The following is a 19306-nucleotide window of genomic DNA, read 5'->3' on the forward strand; positions in this document are numbered from 1 at the left end:
CCACACCCACACACCAACAGTGTTAATGAAAATTTTCTATGACGTTTGTTCCTCTTCTTATTCGTAACTTGCTATTTACGTTTTCTACTACTGCAAGTACCATGTACCTAAGTTGACATTATATTCATTTTAATATTTTGAAATTTATATTTATCTTCCAAAGAAGCTAAATAAGCTAAATTAGGAGTTTTAAATATTGGAATAAAGTAGAGTAAATTATGTTGCTTCTTATCTCTCAAAAGTACGAATAAAAACCAAATATAAGAAACATTTTTGGTTGATTTCATACGACACAGACTACACAACAAATTGAGTTACCAAGAAGGAGAAGAAGAAGTGTTTGTGGTGTCTGCTTAGACGTGAAGGAAACGTTTGTTGTGTATAGAATAATTTTGTAAATAGTGACTTGAATAATTAGTGTATTTTATTTTCTAGTATAACTTCAAGGTGTATTTTGAAAGAGTGTACTAGGATGGTATTAAATAGAATGTGGTGTTGGTGAAAATATTTGTAAGTGCAAGGAAAGAAATTCTTGAGTTTCAGGAAGTTTTTGACATGTGTTTACAGCGAGTACATGTATCATATGCGTAAGATTCGCCTAAATTTGATCCATATTACACTAGCATGATTTCCTATGAACAAAACTCATATTAAAAGCTTATTTTGTTATGAACAAGACTGGTGTGGTTTTCCGGTACATATCGTGACAGTAGAACAGTAAATATGTCTTCAAGTACTGCAACTGTGAAGTCCAAAGGACCTGCTCCAACTGTCGAGCAGATTAATGCAGACAGAATTACTCAGGTGCGTAATAGTGTAGGTTTAGAGTAAAATACTTCAACATTATAGAAGTAAAGTTTTTGGTTCTATTATAATTGGCACATATAGTTCTTACATTAAACAAAGCTCGGGTTAGATTAAGAATATGTTGGCCCTTTTATTAATTTTTAAATTTGCCGGTAAGACATATTAATACATAAAGTAGGGGCAATGTTTAAAAAACGTGCGTACGCACCAAACAGCCAAGGCTCTAGAACACAGGTCCCCCTTCTCATTTAGCTGTAATAAAGACAGAAAGCAACGTGTCCTGTGGGGCTCTAACCCGCCTTCACTCACTAACGCTTGCTCGGTAATACTATATGAATTAAATATTAAACTTTGTTACAGAAAGGATCCAACCTAGCTACTAATCGATATAGAGGAACCTGTGTTTTGGAAACTTCTCCACCAAACTTATAAATCATCCTTTGACATTGAAACAATGTTACAAAGTGTGGTCCATGCAGTTACTATATGGTTGCAATTCAGAATAGTTTGTAGTGACATCCTAGTACAGGTTGGTGCGTGTTTCTTTCGCTTGTCTTCTTTATTCGCGTACAATCGATAACCTACGTGTTCCTACCAATGCAGCCCTACGTTGCGGTGTGACCCTCCACCTACGTCCTGCCCTAAACTGGAATGGATGCAAATCTAGCTTGTGTCTATCTAGCATGGGTTGGTGCATGTTGTTCGCACTTGGCATGGTCAGGGAGGCTGTTTCTTCCGGTCGTGATAAGCCCAATTGCTAATGCAAAATCATCATCATATGTATTCTACCATTATTGGCAGGTAACTTGCTACAACTAAGAAGCTTTTATGCTCCACGCTCTTCTGCTAACATGTTCGTCTTCACCTACGATTTCTCTGTTTTGATATCGTCCATTAATTGTAGTCTCCTGCACCCCTCCCTCTCTTTCCTGCCACCATATCCTCGAAAACGCCCTCATCATACAGTTTCTTCTTAGCCAATGTCCAAACCAGTTTCTCTTCCTCTTCTTAATATCTGAAATTGTTCTTTTCTCCCCCACAATTTCTAACATCCTCTCATTCGTTTTCCGCTCTACCCAGCTAATTCTCTCCATTCTTCTTCACACCCACATTTCTAAAGCTTGGAGATGTTTCTCATCATTTTTGTGTAATGTGCATGTTTCTGACCCATACAGTACAATACTCCACTCGAAGAACTTTATGAGTCTTTTTCTCAACCCTCGATACAAGGTTCTACAAAACAGTATTTTCTTCCTCCTGAAGGCTTCTTTCGCGATTTCTATCTTTGGTTTTATATCACGTTTACACTACATGTTATTGTTAATGATACTACCAAGGTATCGAAAACTATTCATCTGTTTATTTTCTCCCCTGCTACTTCTACATTGACACAGACCCCTTCGTTCCGATCACTATGGCTTTTGTCTTTCTAACATTTATTTTCACGCCATCTTCTTTACATCCTTTCCTCAAGTTTTTTAACATCTTATTGATTTTCGCTTCAAGTTCTGCAGCCAGCGCCATATCATATGCAAACTGAATACACCTAATCTTTTTACCTCCTACTGAAATGCCGTCTTCAGTTTGTAGGCTTTTTTTTTTCTCACTATCTCTGCTAGATAGATATTAAATAATGTAGGCGAGAGACAGCATCCCTGTCGACCCCCCTTCCAATTGCACCTCTCCCGCTTTTCATTTTCTCTCCTATTCTAACACGTACTTGTTGATTCATATATATAAATTTCTATGAGTCTTCGATCTTTCCATTCGAACCCAACCTTCTATAGAACTCCCAACAATAATTCCCAATCCAAGTGGTCAAAAACCTTCTCTAGATCAATAAAAAAAAAAAAACACATTCACCTCATTTCCTTTTTCTATAAACTTTTCAGCGATCACCCTTAATAATTAAATTGCATATCTTGTGCCCTTACCTCTCCTGAACCCGAACTGTTCCTCCTCAACTTATTCATTTGTTCTTCCATACAACCTTCTGTTCAGAATTCGAAGCAAAATTTTTGCTGCATGAGATGTGATACTAATAGTTCTATAATCCTCACATCTCTTTGGGTTTGATTTCTTAGCTATCAGGGTAAGAGGAGAAAAGAAGAAATGTCACAAAACGACATTTTCGAGAAAACGGTTTTTTGATATTGAAAATTGTGTACAAAATGAATAGGGTTGAATTACACTAACGACCACTTTATAAAGTTATGGTTAATGTCCATTCGTTTGCCAGGAAGCATAATCAGAACAATACTACCACTGGAAAAGTGTGTTTTTATTGCTTTACAAAGTAAAGTCCCGAATGTTTGCGAGGAAAAAAAAAAAAAAAAAAAAAAAAAGAAATGGCCAATAATATGGTAACGATCAGAAGTGCCCACTTCACTGCTGCTGATGTGGTAGAGTCTCGTAAAACGTTTGGCTTATAGGGTTACAAAATCGTTTCAAAATCTGAAGATTGGTGTGCTTAGGTTTTGAAATAAAGGAGGTTGTTGTAGACTTGTGTTGGAATCTCAAATTCTCCTTTTTCGAGAATGTTGCTATTAGAACGTCCTATCTTCTTTGAGGTGATATGATTGCTCAGCCAAGCGCCGTTCTAAGTTCCGCAATGAAAAACCAATCCAGGCTTGTCGCTTGATATTTTCATCTCTCGGATTTACTGGAGGGGAAATGGGCATCTCCATAAATTTATCTGGAAAAAATGCTGTCCATCCTTTAATGGTATGTTGTTCCACGACAGCAACTTTGAAGAGCTCAGGTTTCTTTTTTGCATTCTGAAGAACTGCTACCCAATCTTCTGGTATTTCCATCCCTGACTTTTGATAAATTAAACCCATGTTTTTGTCATATTCCAAATAAGAATGTCCTCTTTTTTATAGGGAAAGTAACGTGTATTTAATCCAGTCTCTTGACATCGTGAATAACATAGTGCAGAAAGCGCACAAATGCAAAGTTTTTGTTTTAACCTCCAGCAGAATCGCAAAATATATGTAATAACTTGTCTTACGTTGTTGTCCAGAAAATTAGAAAAGAAGTAGAACAAAAACGATGAAACTTCGTCTGAACCTTTCTTCCCAATGAACTCAGGGTAAATGAAGAAAACAGAATGGTTGGAGGACAGTGTATGCACATTAAAGGAATACATAGACAATTGTCGCCTGTAGCAGACTTCATTTGTTGTAATGTTAGGCAGTGAAATGTTCTTTTAGAAATTAATTCATATGACCTCTATATCATATTTGGTCCGTGACGTGACGCGCGCAGATCTCTTTCTATTATAGAAGACTTGGGCTCAAGTTTAGTACAACCTGTTTTGAACTGTCAATTCTCTGATCTGCTTCGCGCCAATAATTGAATCGAGACTTTTAATTTTCAGTGTAAACTCCTCGCAGCTACCGCACGTATCGCTATGTGGGTAGCTAAAGGAGATAATAATATCTGTGTTGAATATTTTTGCGGTATGTATCGTAAGATACGCGAACATTAAGGAAATTATCACACAACATAACATCATACATTTTCGAAATATTCAAATCCTGACTCAGTATATTTTCTTGAAGTCATGTAAGCTGTAATGGGTGCAGCGTCTTTTAAATGATGAAATGTGCTTCCTAACTTTGTTCGCAGTATCGTCATCCAGCTGGCGATGTTTGGATGAAGGTTTACCTCTTTGATCAACTGGAGGTTCACTATGTTCTTTGAGATGTTTTTGAATGTGTTCTAATTTCCCTTTCGTAATGCTATACATTGATAGGACCGCTTTAAAACGCACGGATACTTCTTCTGCAGTTTCATGTCACTTAATTCGTACTTTGTAGCAGAAAGAGGAATCGTGATACCTAACATTAGCAGGATAGTGGGATTGTCGTCTTGCAACTGGAACCAACGATATCAGGCCGGCAGGATATGAATTCTGCGCATCGATCGTACCAAATTCATTGAAGACATTAATTATGCCTTGACGTTCTGCCGCGGAAGTGGCATCAAAGCATTTCAATCTCTTGCAATTGCAGTTCTCACCTACCTCGTGTGATTGTAGGCGAAGTTTTTTCCATAACGTCAGGCAGTCTATCCGTCTTCTTCCGCTTCTTACTCGTTATTCGCAGCACAGCACTCGTAATTTTGTCCACACCTGAACTCATTGTAAGGATACACTATTATTACCACAACGTAACCAGACACGTTTCACCGGGACAAACACCGTGCTCGTGGGTTTTCTCGGGGTTCTCCCACTTTCTTCATTCCACCATTTCACTCATCTCTCATCATCACCGTCTCCTTTAGCCTAACCGGCATAACCGTGGGACGTAAAACTTAAAAAAAAAAAAAAAAAAAAAAAAAAAAAAAAAAAAAAAAAAAAAAAAACCGTTTCACCGGCATAGTAGAAGTGTCTAACTTGGTCAAAGAGGAAGCACAAACTGTTACTTCATCAGTGTTGGTCTCCAGATAGCATCATTAATTAATTACAACACATTGGACAATCCTTGATCTTTTCCTTGTGCGCGGGACATTCCTTGTTTTTTTCCCAGTTGGTCAAATCTTTTGCCCCTTTTTACATGGACATTTCTACGTCTACGTATATATATAAGGCTGCGGAATAAAGATAAATATTAAGTTCATTAAAATAGGATAAATTTTTATAAGAGTTATCGTGGAACAGGCGAACAGATATACAAATGCTGGTTGAATGAACGATAGAATTTTGGATGATAAAATAATATCCTTGACAACTTTATACAAAATTATTCATTTTGATTCGACATAGTGTGTAACCTTTCAAAACCTTGTAGATAGCACAATATAACAATATTCCTGATTTCCTTTTTATCCTAACACCGCTTAACAGGGTTGGCAAAAACCATGGTTTTTATTAAAAAACCAAAAAAACCGGTTTTTTTGGTTTAAACCAGGTTTTTATGGTTTAAATGATTTGCTCTATATATTCATATCATATATGGACAGAAATAAGTTTGTTTCGCCTTGATGTTATTATGCAACAACCGGGTTATGGTGGAAGGAGTCACATAAGCTTAAAGCGGAATAAAAACCGCTTCTCGGGTTACATCCGAGAGAAATTGTCCTCCATTTGAACTCGGAACCAGAACTAATTGGCCACAAATGCGATACGTCTGCCGACTCACTCACGAAGGAATCCTGATAAAAAAAATACGTTGTACTGATCTTTACATGCTTCTTAATATAACTGTCAAGAGTCATTTCAGAAGGACAAAAAGATAAACAGTTGCACAAGTGAAACCATTACACAGAATTATATATGAACAATTTCAAAGTACGATGGAGTACAGAAGAACTAATTTAGTTCAAGTTAGTTAACAACGACTTTTATTGGTCCAAATTAAAGAAATACACCGACTTAATCTGCATATCAATAAGAAAAGTGAATAAAGATACGAATTATTTGAGTCCACTTTGGCTCAGACTCATTTATACATAAATAGATACCAAAGATACTTATTTCACTAAATGCCTCTCGTGGGGTCTGTATGACCCCCCCCCCCACAAAAAAAGTACGGCATTTTCGATGTATTTTATCAATAGTAAACATTGAAACGAAACAATATTTAGAATTTTTCTTCGATTGCAATTACATAACAATAATAACAACTACAAAAGAATCACAAAATAAACATTTATAAACTTGTAAAAAGAGTTGCTTTTGTAGTATAATCTTTTTGAGTAATGAGTGGGGAACTTAGGTCTGAATATAATACGAATAATATACTTGAGTGAAACGTGATAACCCACAAATGTGTGTTCATCAAGATTTTACAAACACTTACACTTTTACGAACATTTTTTTTTTTGTTTTTTGGTTGAAACCAGTTGGTTTTTTTTAAAAAAACAGCAGGTTTAGACTATGGTTTAAACCAGCCAACCCTGCCGTTTAATATAAAAACCTACCCCCCCCCTCCCCGTAGTTTACCAATTAAGAGAAGGAACGTTATTTAAATTTGATTTTAATATTTTTTTTTTTTAAATGAAGAAATTAAATTTTTAAAAAATCAAGAGAAACTATTTGTTTAATGTAATGTTTTCAACTTTGATTTAAAAATTAGCAACGATCTAAAATTTAGAGTAATACACTAAGAAACAAAACATTATATACTATGGTTTATCACATCTTTTTCACGAATATCAAGATCGAATAAATAAAATAGTGACTTTCTGGTCATGATGTGCTGCATATTTTTGTAAAATTGAGAAGGTGCTTAAAATAACAAGCAGCAAATGCATGCGGTTATGGTGTTGCATATCTATGAATTATGATTACGCACGAGCCATTGTCAATAATTGCACACTGATATGCGTTCTATATCGATGCAACGACATTGCGCAAATTTTTCTAAAGATTAGATCGTTGATAATCTAAGTAATTTATGTCTTATTAACGAGGAGCAGAAAGTGCTGAAATTGCGCAAATTTCCGCCGCGACGTTGCCAACAACAGGATTTAAGGAATTGTGTGAAATTTTGCATCGAAATGAAATGTATAAAGCTATTCCTTTATGAGATATATTTTATTGCATTCTAATATTTACAAAGCAACATACTTATTTACAGAAAATTTCATTTTACAGTTTGAATGCTTGAAATTTAAATCCTACAGCTTTTAAAAATGTCATACGTGCCTTCTCATAGTTTCTCTGCGAATTCCTGAACTCAGCATACTTCCTCATGACAAACTCGCTCCTTTTGACTTCTGCTGGTCTTTGGGCCTTTGAAATTCCTTTTAATATGGACGTTATTTTCATGGCAGTTTCCGTTTGGATCTCTAACAAAGCAGAAATCACCGTATGAATATCAGGAGCAGGGAAGTAAAATTGACTATTATAATGTCTGTGAAAAGCTTCTGGTCCATTTGTCGTCCGACGCATCGTGGATGGTATAGACGCCCACATGACAGGTGGATACCTAAAATTAATAAAATAAAAAGATCCTTAGTTCATGCACACAATTATTGACAATTTATATAAAACACTAAAACATTTATAACACTAGATTCAAGAAATATTTATAGTCTTGGTCCGTAATTTGTTTACAACTATCAAAACCTGCATTTTAATCTACGTCTTACATGAAGACAGAAGAAAATTTCACTATAATTAAGTTGCATTGAGAGAAAATACCATATCAGCACAACCATTAATGTTGTGTTCAAACTAGGACAACAGTTTTTGCAGTATTAAGAGTTATTGAAGCATGTGCTACTATAGATGAAATTCAAAAGGAAGCTACTTACTTGCAACCGTCTTCTATGTAGTTTTCTAGGACGTAATCGGAAAATTTATGCCCTGTATCATCCGGCGTCATTGATATTAGTTGAGTAAAGGCATCTGATACTTCTGTTGGATGTAAATATGGCAACCCAAAAAATGCCTTTATCCATGAACCTGTAAGAAAAGCAATAATAATAATAATAATAATAATAATAATAATAATAATAATAATAATAATAATAATAATAATAATAATAATAATAATAATTTGTTAGAATAAGCAAGCATTGGGAAAGTAGTGAAATTGATGGATCTTACTGTTGGCTTTATAATTTCTTCATTTCGTACATTATTAGAACAGCAGTTTATTTGCTTTTAAGAATGGTGACTGAATTAAGATTCTTCAGTCAAACAGAATAAGATTCTATTTTCAACTGTATTCTGTATTAATATATAACAAAACAAAGTCCACATGGTATTATTAAATTAATAATAAAGAATAATAGACCATAATAATATCAATAATACCTAGTTCAGATTTTGGATCCATATATGCTTGTCGCAGATCATTGTCGGCTTGAATCCTCCGCCACCATGTTTGTCCCAAATGGAATCTGCAGCCACGAATGTCACAATTTGGAAACACATTCTTGATGGCTTCGTGAGCAGCTGTTTCAAAATCAACGTAAATGATTTTCAAGTCGAATCTACTGTCTAAGTTTCTTATCATCTTCCACATGGCCACATACGTATTCTTGTCTTTCTTCGGCAAAAATGCAAAACATAGAGGTAGATAATATCCATTTTTATATGCATGTATTGTATATAACTGTGTGAAATGCTTAGGAGCATAAGTGAAAGTTCCATCTGCAAATACTTCTAACCCGCTGAACTCACACAGAAAACTGAAAAGAAAATAAGATTAGTGTCAGAAAAGAAAATAGTAAACAAGACTGTAGTGTCATATCGTTAGGTGAAATGCTATGTTACGATATATTTTGTGAGAATCAAAAAAAAAAAAAAAAAAAAAACTATTTTACTATAATTTGGAAATAAGACGGAAAAAGGAACTTTTCTGTTCAAGCAACTACTTCCTATTCTACTTCTTGATGCTGTAAATGAAACTCATTTCAAAGTTAATGGTTATAAATGAAATTATACTTACTCGATATTTTTCTTACACGTGAAAAGAATTATATTAGCTTCATCATCAACAAAGATGAATCTTTCTCCGTCAATTGCTATATCATCCTGCTTCTGAACCATTTGCTGTATAGCCTCTACGGTGTTTCTGGGTAGACGAGGAGTCACCTTTCTTCGATTTTTATAAATAACGTCTCGGCATCTTTTAATTTCTTTATGATCAAGTGTGTCATGATGTTCCAATTTTGAAACTTCCTGCCTTATAATTTTATTTGGCTTCTCGTTCAATTGTTCAGTGGCTCGTCGCTTACAATTCTCTCTAAGAAAATGCCGTTGAACACCATCTTCATCTTCACAATGATTATGAATATCTTTCCTTTCTAAAACTTCACTTGTATTTTCATCCATTGTTATACTAGCATTACAGCTTTTCTTAGTACATCTGAAAGAAAGGAAATAATAATTAAATCGTATCACGTGTTCTAAACTTACTATTTAAAGAAAAATGTATTCACTATTTCACTGGCAAAAATGTTATATCTTCCATCACCTTTTAACAAAGTATAGGTCCAATTGACTGACATAAATACTAATGCAGGCTTACTTATTCACTTACGAAAGTATAGGACAAATTGCCTGGCATAAATATTAAAATAGGGACTAGACACATATTTTAACAAAATATAGACCCAACTGACTGACATGGATATTAATGTAACTTTCCATTACTTAACAAAGTATAGAAGCAACTGAATGGCATAAATATTAATATAGGTTACATCACTTAACAAAATATAGGTCCAACTTCCCGACATTAATACTAATAGTGTGTTACATCTTTTAACAAAGTATATATGGATCCTATTGACTAGCATAAATACTAATATAGGCTTACAGAACTTACTAAAATATAGGTCAAGCTGACTACTGAAAATACTAATGTAGGCTTTGCATAACTTAGCAAGCTATAGGCTTATATACATGCAAAAATTATGTACTACATTAACTTACCTCCAATTTGAGCCTTTTTTTCCTTGGCGAAAGAAACGATACTTAAAGCCTCCCATTAATACACAAGGTACACCTTTTTCTGTTTTCGTCAATGTAAACTCCATTCTGAAAGTTTCACTTATGTTTCTCCAGTTTATTGCTTCCTGTTTATATTACCCTCCTCACTAAAACTTGCGATTAATTCTCGATCCTGATTGGCTCGTTGTGATTCTCGTTCCTCATTGGCTTGTTCTATTATTGGTTTATTATATCCGCAATTCGTTCGGGGTTTTAACAGAACCTGAGGAGGTCTGACATACAGTTGCTGGTGACATTTGGGAGAGTGCACAACGGAGAAGAATAAGCTTTGCAGAGAAGAATTGCTGAGATGCATTGCTTTCCTGAAGAAGGTGTTCCAACCACAACCAACATAGATAACATCAGAGATGCATTAAAACAGCAAAACGTACAGTTCACGAACCTCATTCGTGTCCAAACAAAGGAGGGACCAGCACCCATCTTGAGAATGTTTTCAACATTTGCTCTGGCCATATACGTTGAACACGCTTTGCCGACAGTCGGCTAACGGAAACGCTTTGTTATCTCTCTGGGAGTGAAGCAAATACACAGTAATTAAAGAACTGAGGCCCTTTTCAGGCCCACAAACCAATTTCAGGTCCAAAACCTTTCTAATGTACACTGTCCGGTAAATATCTTCAGGATAAAACAGTTGAGAATGCTCTAAGAGCATTGCCAGAACGAACTTTAAAAGAATGGAGAGATCTAGCGGGAAGGATAGCTGTAATTGTTCCTAGATGTAAAGGTAAATCTTTTTATCCGCACCCTCTTCTCTTTCTCGCAAAAATTAACAAAATATCATCTCTTTATGACTTATAGTTCTCGAGATATGACTGCTTAAATATCTAGAAATTCGAACTTTTTTAGTCAGTATCACGGGAACGGTAAGTCATAGAGAGATGATATCAGTGTTAATCCCTAATAGAACATTAAACATTTTCGTACTGATATTAATTGATGGCCAGTTGCACAGTGGCCACCGGTTACTATTTGCTACCAAAATATTTACCACCCTTTTAGATATTGACCAACACCAATATGACCTCTCTATGACTTACGGTTCCTCAAATAATGCTCCTTAAATCTCTGGAAATCGGCCATTTTTGGCCAATATCATGGGAACGGTAATTCATAGAGAGACGATATTGGTCTTAATCAATACCTAAGAGGATGGTAAACACTTTGGTAGCAATATTAATTGGTGGCCATTGGCCAAACCAGAACTCTTTAAGTTCGTTGAAAACCGCGGCGAGACACAACATTCGACATGCTGCTTTAGAATTCTAACTGCATGTAGGAGGTACACGTAGATATAAGTTGCTGCATCACTCAAGGGGGCGAGCTTTCTTGCCAAGGGGCCCTATTTATCTCTAATACACTGACCACTCATTCTTGTAACAATTTATACGATAATACCTAGGTAATATATAACAAATGTTTCTCACAGCACCTAAGAACAACTAAGACGCAAATGCAAATCTAAGTATCATTTATAGAAAGGTGAAAGGATAGTTATTAAGATATGTGGTAGACACACCTGAAATATGTATACAAGTGCTTGTTTCTGATTGGCCAAAACTGGAAGATATAGACAAATCTTTATTTCTGATTGGTCGAACGTCTGTTCACGATATTTCAAGAGAACTTCTAGAAGTATTTATATATATTGTTTATTTTATATATGTTTGTTTTCCTTACAGTATTTCAAAACTATTTGCTTTCAATAACTATATTCTTACAGTTTTAATCTTACAGTTAGATATGATACGGAAAATGAATGACTGGGACACATTCCCCAGTCACCCTCTCTAACGACGCCATTGCACACATATAATATAGATGACTGAAAATGCTATTGTTATCCATTACTTTGTATTTTTTTTTTGTTAAAACGACTTGCATTTTGGTGACTGTTTTTATTAGTCGATATACTTATGGTAATGATGGCAACGTTGCACAAGATTTTTTTCGCAATTTCCAATTTTGTTGCCTGCTCATTAAGGCTTTATCTGTGTCAACAGATAAGCGTGGGAAAATTTGCGCAATGTCGGTGCACCCTTCTATATTCCGTGTAATTCTTCTTCTGAATTTATATATATATATATATATATATATATATATATATATATATATATATATATGTAAACTAAATACAATAAAACCCGTGGTCTCCGCTCATTTAAAGAATTGAACTACAATCCTTTAATATTACATCGTCACGTTTTAGGACTGAGTCGGTGAAGTTGTGCTGTTTAATTGTTGGTATCGAATCACGGCAGATATTGTAAACAATTCGGATGCTTACATGAATTACACTTGCTCCAAATGAGTTATGCTTGCGCTCTCTTTTACGACCTACAGACGACCACGTTTTGAACCCAGAACTTGGCAAACAATGCTGGCGGTTTTGTCGAAGGTTTAACGAGTGAACTCTCCGGATCAACTTGTAAGTCAAACAAAAACGAGAACACGCTCCGTGAATCGTCGAGGCCTTCGTACTGGAAATTTTGGGATTTCTAGCGCTAAAAATTATACTGAACTCCGCATAATGAAGGATTTCTAGTGAATTTTTCATTCGATGGGCACAGTCTGGAATGGAAGATTCCAGGCTTCTATGAGCCGAAAGCGAACAAGTACAGCTAAGAGAAATTAATTACAAAGTCTGTTTGTATTGTATCAAGCTTTACTTGACTCTCAGACGAAACACTTCGTGCTATCTTGCTTGTAATTGAGTCGTCGCGTTTATCTGAGTTCGGAATACTCTTTAAGTCTTTTCCATTCAAATTGTTGGGACATTTCAAACAATGTTTAATATGATAAAGTTCTTCTCAGGCAATCAGCCAGGTAAAAACTGGTGGATAGGCCAACGTTTCGAGAGCTGTCATCGTTCTCATCATCAGGGCAATTATGTAGAGATCAGTGGATATAAGTAATATATACTCTGGACTGGCGAAAATGCTGGTTCCTGATTGGCTGAAAATGCTGGTTCCTGATTGGCTGATTCAATATGAAAGCTGGAGCTAATCAGCCAATCAGGAACCAGCATTTTCGCCAATCCAGAGTATATATTACTTATATCCGCTGATCTCTACATAATTGCCCTGATGATGAGAACGATGACAGCTCTCGAGACGTGTGCCTATCCACCAGTTTTCACCTGACTGATTGCCCGAGAAGAACTTTATCATATACGCCGCCAGGAAAGCTTCAAATCTTACTTCAATGTTTAATATGTTTTTTTGGGGGGGAGGGGGGGAAAGGGGGGATAAGCGAGAAGTAATACATTGTTCTCTAGGTGTCTTCAAAGTGCTCTTTGGGAAATACGGTGACTCAGTGATAGAGTGCTTACCTGTGGGGCGAGGGATCTTTGGTTCAATCCCCGGACAAGTAAGTTGGTGATAAACATCTGTCTGCATTTTCCCGGGTACTCTTTTCTCTCACATTTTCATTCCACTGTTTTTTCCATCATCATTCACTTGTCTTAATCATCCGTCTCCTTTAGCCTAAAGGGTGTAAACGTGGGACGTTACACTGAAATATTTCGATTTCATTTTTCAGTTGTTCTTTGGACAGTCCCGAAACGGTAGCTTTCCTTGAACGAGAACGTTCCCTTCTTGGGATTGTCCGTTTAAAACGTCAAACGTATGTCACACTCACTGGTTCACACGCTTTTGTTTCCAGAGTCAACTCATGCTTTGTGGACACCTTCTCCAAACAGCTCAGCGGTTACTTTTCTACGTCTTTTTTGTCTTTAGTCGAAGCAGTTTTACGTGTTAAATTTTCAACAACACTAGTTTTTCCGTTGTATCCAGTACTCGAGATGGTCCCATATACATAGTATATTGAGCGAATGGGATTTCTCCTAAAAGCTTCAAAGAATATATAAAGGAATCGCCCTTTCTTTCAGACCTACAGGTCTCATATTATGTAATGCAAAATATTGTAAATGATATAGTTAAGGAAACAACTCTTTAAATTGGCTAAGCGTTAATCTGAAAGGAATCAAAGGGGTTACTGTACCAGGGGCGGATCCAGGTGGGGCGATCGCCCCCCCCCCAGAAGAGGAAACTTTCATATTTTATATATATAAATAAAACCCATTACAAAGTTTGGAGCCCTTAAAAGTAGCAGTATGACAACCCACCTACCCCCCAAGAAGTCGGTCCTGGATCCGCCCCTGTACTGTACTTTAAAAAATTACCGTTTTTTATTTTGTTTATTTTTTTAAAAATTTATTGTACATGACATTAATTACGTGTAACAAGTTTTAGACTGTCAGTGTTTCACAGAGCGAGTTCATAAATTGTTAGAAAGCAGTCTTCGATTATGTCCATATCAAACAGAGTGGGTTCTGTTGTCAAGCTCCAGCAACTCCGCTTTCCATTTAGTTCTGTATAGATTTGCAGTCTTGTGCGCAGTGTTTGAGACAGAAACAAAACGTTTTGCAGTAAAGTACTATCGTACCTCTCAACCAATTTCAAAATACCCTCTTCATAAAAACTTGCCGCCTGCTCTGATAACCAAGAGTTCACTGCCGTTTTCACATCGTCGTCATCATTGTAACGGTTGCTACTGAGGTGTTTGAGGTGGAGGAAGAGATGGTAATCGCTCGGCGCAAGATCAGGACTGTAGGGTGGGTGGTCTAAAACTTCACAGTCAAAACTTCGACCAACAAAACACCATGCCTATCCCAAAACACCGACGCCATGATTTTGCGCTGGGACAGAATCTGTTTGGCCTTCACCTTTACAGTCGAGTGTGTGTGTGTCCCCATTCCATGCTCTGTTGCTTCGATTCGGGCGTGATATGCGAAACCCATGTTTCGTCTCCAGTTACGATCTAACTCAAGAAGCCGTCACCTTGTTCGTGATAACGAGTCAATCAAATCTTTGGTTTTTGTGGTCCTCTGTTAGGAGTTACGGGACCAAACGGGAGCACAGTTTCCTAAACTTTCGGTGTTCAGAAACAATTTTGTAAAGCACTGATCTCGACACGTCAGGAAATTCGTTTGAGAGATCTGTTATTGTGAAGCGCCTGTTCTCACGAACCCTCGCTTCAACTGAAGTCACCAAATCGTCTGTAATCGAAGAAGGGCGACCGGAGCGGTCCTCATCATGGACGTTGTCACGGCCATTTTTGAATTCTCGTACCTACTTACGCACTTTGCTTGCACTCATAACAGTATCACCGTTCACCTCGCAAATCTGTCGATGAATTTCTGTAGCAGAGAGGTTTCTTGCTGACAAAAACCGTATCGTTGAGCGAACCTCACACGCGGCGGGCGACTTGATAGTCTTAAACATTGTGAAAGCACAGAACGCAACCGTACAGGTCAGCTACAAAGCTGAAACTGAGCACAGTTGTTCCCGAGGCATGCCGGTACACGACACACACGCTCGTTGCGGTATGCGCGCGAACTACTAGTGTCTACAACAAAACGGACCTTACTTAAAAAACACGCCTCGTATTATGTAAAAACACTGTAAAGAATGAAACAAATCATTATATTTAAAATCTAATTTAAACCACTCGCTGAGGAAAACAATATGTTTATTGTATATATATATATATATATATATATATATATATATATATATATATATATATATATATATATATATATATATATATATATTAATGTGTAACCTGTTTCGTCAACTATCCATTTTGGCTTCATCAGACACTATGCTTGAAGCCAAAGTAGATAATTGGCCAAACTGTTACATGTTAATATATCCTTTTACAAAATGTATGGTTTTGCTCAGCGAGAAGTTTAAATCAGATTTAAATCTGTGAAAAGCAACGCTTGCACAATGAAAAACATTATATTTGCATTCAGATTGTAAGTTAGATACCTTCAATAAATAAATTGGAAGGAAGTGAATGGTTTACTCAAATTCAATACATGTTACACATTCAGGAGGAGAGTAACTGGAATTTGTAACTAAAATGAAGAAACCGACATAGTAATTAGGCATGTGAATATTATTTGCTCAAATATTCACCAATTGATAAAGTTGGTAGCGTTTATCGAACTGTCTCTGTACAAAAGAAGAACGATGCAATAACGTAAACAATCATTTTCCTGGGGGCGCGGTGGCTCAGTGGTAGAGCGTTCACCTCCGGTGCTTGGGGTCCCTGGTTCGATCCCAGCTCGCGCCGTGTGGACTTTGTGGTGGACAAACGCCGTGCTCGTGGGTTTTCTCGGAGTTCTCCCGTTACCTCCCACTTTATTCATTCCACCATTTCACTCATCTCTCATCATCACCGTCTCCTTTAGCCTAACCGGCATAACCGTGGGACGTAAAACTTAAAGATTTCATTTTCCTGATTGAATAGCTTGCGTTAGTTGCGTACTCTGGCTTAAAGGTTTAGTTCTTCAAACTCTGATCACGACCAACCCTCTCTGGTGGCTTCTGATATGACAAAGCAAAGGAACGCTTATCAATTAGTGAACTTAAATCTACGATTGATCTTTGATGTGTATTTTATTTCCTCGAGTCAAAAGTTGTTTCTTGCTTGAAGATATCTGTATAGGTGTAGAGTAGTGTATATTTGATCAGATTGAATTAAACCTGATTATATTGTATTCTTTTACAGCTTGCAAATCAATATTGGGCCCCATATACAGCTCAGAATCATTTGCCGTACGACAAACTCATCATAGAAGACATTTATTTACGGGAGATATATGGATCGAAGTAAGTCAAAATATTTTGTTTTATGTTTGCATGTATTTATTATTTTCTTTACTAGATGTGCGAAAATCTTGGGAGTTATTCCTTTGATAATGTGTATTATTAAAAGTTCCCATTATTCACTCACAAACCCATATTCAAAGTCACTCCCTGAAGAATTTTTCCTGTTTATACTCTCACATTTTTTGTCCCATTCAGATTGTGCAATGGACATTTCTTTTCTGACCAAAAGTTTTAATTTAATGTGTAGAATTAGTCTTCAATATAGTACATACCAGAAATCTCACAAAAATATTTCTTAGCTGTGGATACAAAACGTCAAAAAATATTAAAATGTACTGCCTACGTGACAGAAACACAAACGTTCTATTCTGGCGTGACGTTGTTAATGGTGAGGGGTTTGACCCGTGTACCTTTTCAATTGAGACTTTGGTTCCTGAGAAGGGCTCAGCCATTCTATTAATGGTCCTGGGTTCGTTCCGTGTTTGTCCCTGTGATATCGGGAGCCATTCTGTTACGGTGAAGGGTTCAGCCGTTCTATTACGGTTCCGGGGTTCTAGCAGCATTGCGCTGCGGAGTGCACACCGTCCTTAACCGGCCCCCGTGAAGAACTCCCTATTCCCTGCCCGCATATAATACAGCTTTGCACTATTTTATTCACGGGTACGGAAAGTTCGTCCCCACGACGATCGCTTAAGGAAGGTGCGGTACACCTCACCGTTACGATCCAGATTCGGACGGGAACCACCTGGGTGAAGATCTAAGACGTATTACGAAAATAGACGAGAGCATCGCCTACTTTCAAGAACCGTGCGCAGGTTATCCAACAATCACCTTCTTATTACGTCATGCAATCTGTAAAGAAAAACTGACAAATTTATATCTTATTGTGCCATTTATTTAAAATGAATAAACGTACCTGAGATAAACAATCTTTCCCTTACTTTATTCGCCCCGTTTACGTAATGAGTTCATAAGTGCACTTTATTACTCACTTCGTTATATTGTCCGCCATGGCTTGGTGAAAGACGTGATCACATTTTAGGTTGGAACACTATTTATCCGTCGAATCCACACACCAAGATCGTCCTTTCTTCCAATGTTGAGAATTTAGCAGACAGTTATTGCAAGTGAACACATTGATGACATTATGTCGTGGTTTTCGATCAGGAGTTGACCAGTTTTGGGATGTTTTTGTGTTGGTCGTTTACTACATGTCCGTTGCGTTTTAGTACCACCTTTCAAGTTCTTTGTGTTTTCTCTTAATCTCCAACACGCCCCCTCGTTGTTATAAAATACCACTTGGGGCTAATTTGTTTTGATAATGAGTTGCATAAAAATTGCCAAAATGCTCAAGTTAATAATACTGTTTTCGTTAATAATTTCTACATATTTGAAGACAGTGATAGATATCTAGATTACAAGGTAACTAATATTCCACTTAAAAAAACGTTTGAGGACGAGATATTGTAGTGATCAGCAAAATAGCTGAGTCACTCACGTTCACACACATCAACACAACACAACGAAAAACTAGTTGTCCTCTCATCACTTTCCTCTTCCTCTTCTTCTATCCTGTCTTTTTAACACCACTAGGCGGCAGCACAATCAACAAGAAGCATACACTGCACAAAGTGTACGAATTCAGACGAACGTCACATCACGCTCTAACGCAGAATTCGCGTTTATACGAAAAACATTATAAGCAGAATTTTGGTACAGTTACATTGGCGGTCGAAAGGAATGTACGTGCGCCATTGGATAATGGTAAACGTTCAAGAACCCTGACTGTAATTCCACTTCAACACTCACCACTGTTCCAAAGTGAAGACGAGCATTAGTTCACAATGAAGTTTATAAGAACTTTCGCCGAGTTACACTTCAACAGATGAAAAAGTTTCATTAAGTTTCATTTAACGTAGAAAAACGACAAACGCGTGGGGCATTTATACTATTACCTAAAAGTTTCATGGGGCTTTAATATGTAAAGTCTTTAAAGGTTTTAAAGGTTTTTTTTTTTTTTTTTTTTTTTTTTTTTTTTTTTTTTTTTTTTTTTTTTTTACATTCGGCACTGCTACTAAATTAAACATTTATAGGTGCATGACTCACAATTAATATTCAAATAATTCTCATGATATACCTTTAATATGCAAATTATTATATTGCTATATGCGCTCTTACCATTAAAAATTAACACAAACATTATATGAAATCATGGCATTATTTAGAAGTAAAATATTCACATTACTTACTTTACGATATTATACAAAAACTATAGAACACGAACAAATAATTATCATGGACAGCTCAACTTTTCAACAAACAGATAAAACAAATATTATTTGAATAA

The 19306-nt window shown here is 36.4% G+C and overlaps 1 protein-coding gene across 1 annotated transcript in view; it reads left to right on the top strand.

The window, feature by feature from the left end:
- The first annotated feature begins 318 nt into the window (after positions 1-318).
- LOC145664005 (RNA helicase aquarius) overlaps positions 319-19306 on the top strand; it is a 253088-nt gene continuing 234100 nt past the window's right edge. Inside the window, exons 1-2 of the mRNA XM_081730295.1 lie at positions 319-804; positions 16859-16959. Of these exons, the coding sequence (XP_081586421.1) occupies positions 724-804; positions 16859-16959 (182 nt within the window). The 5' untranslated portion in view covers positions 319-723. The remainder of the gene's footprint in view (positions 805-16858; positions 16960-19306) is intronic.

The sequence above is a fragment of the Thermobia domestica genome, chromosome 11 (assembly GCF_964235325.1).
Source record: "Thermobia domestica chromosome 11, izTheDome1.hap1.1, whole genome shotgun sequence".
NCBI lineage: Eukaryota > Metazoa > Arthropoda > Insecta > Zygentoma > Lepismatidae > Thermobia > Thermobia domestica.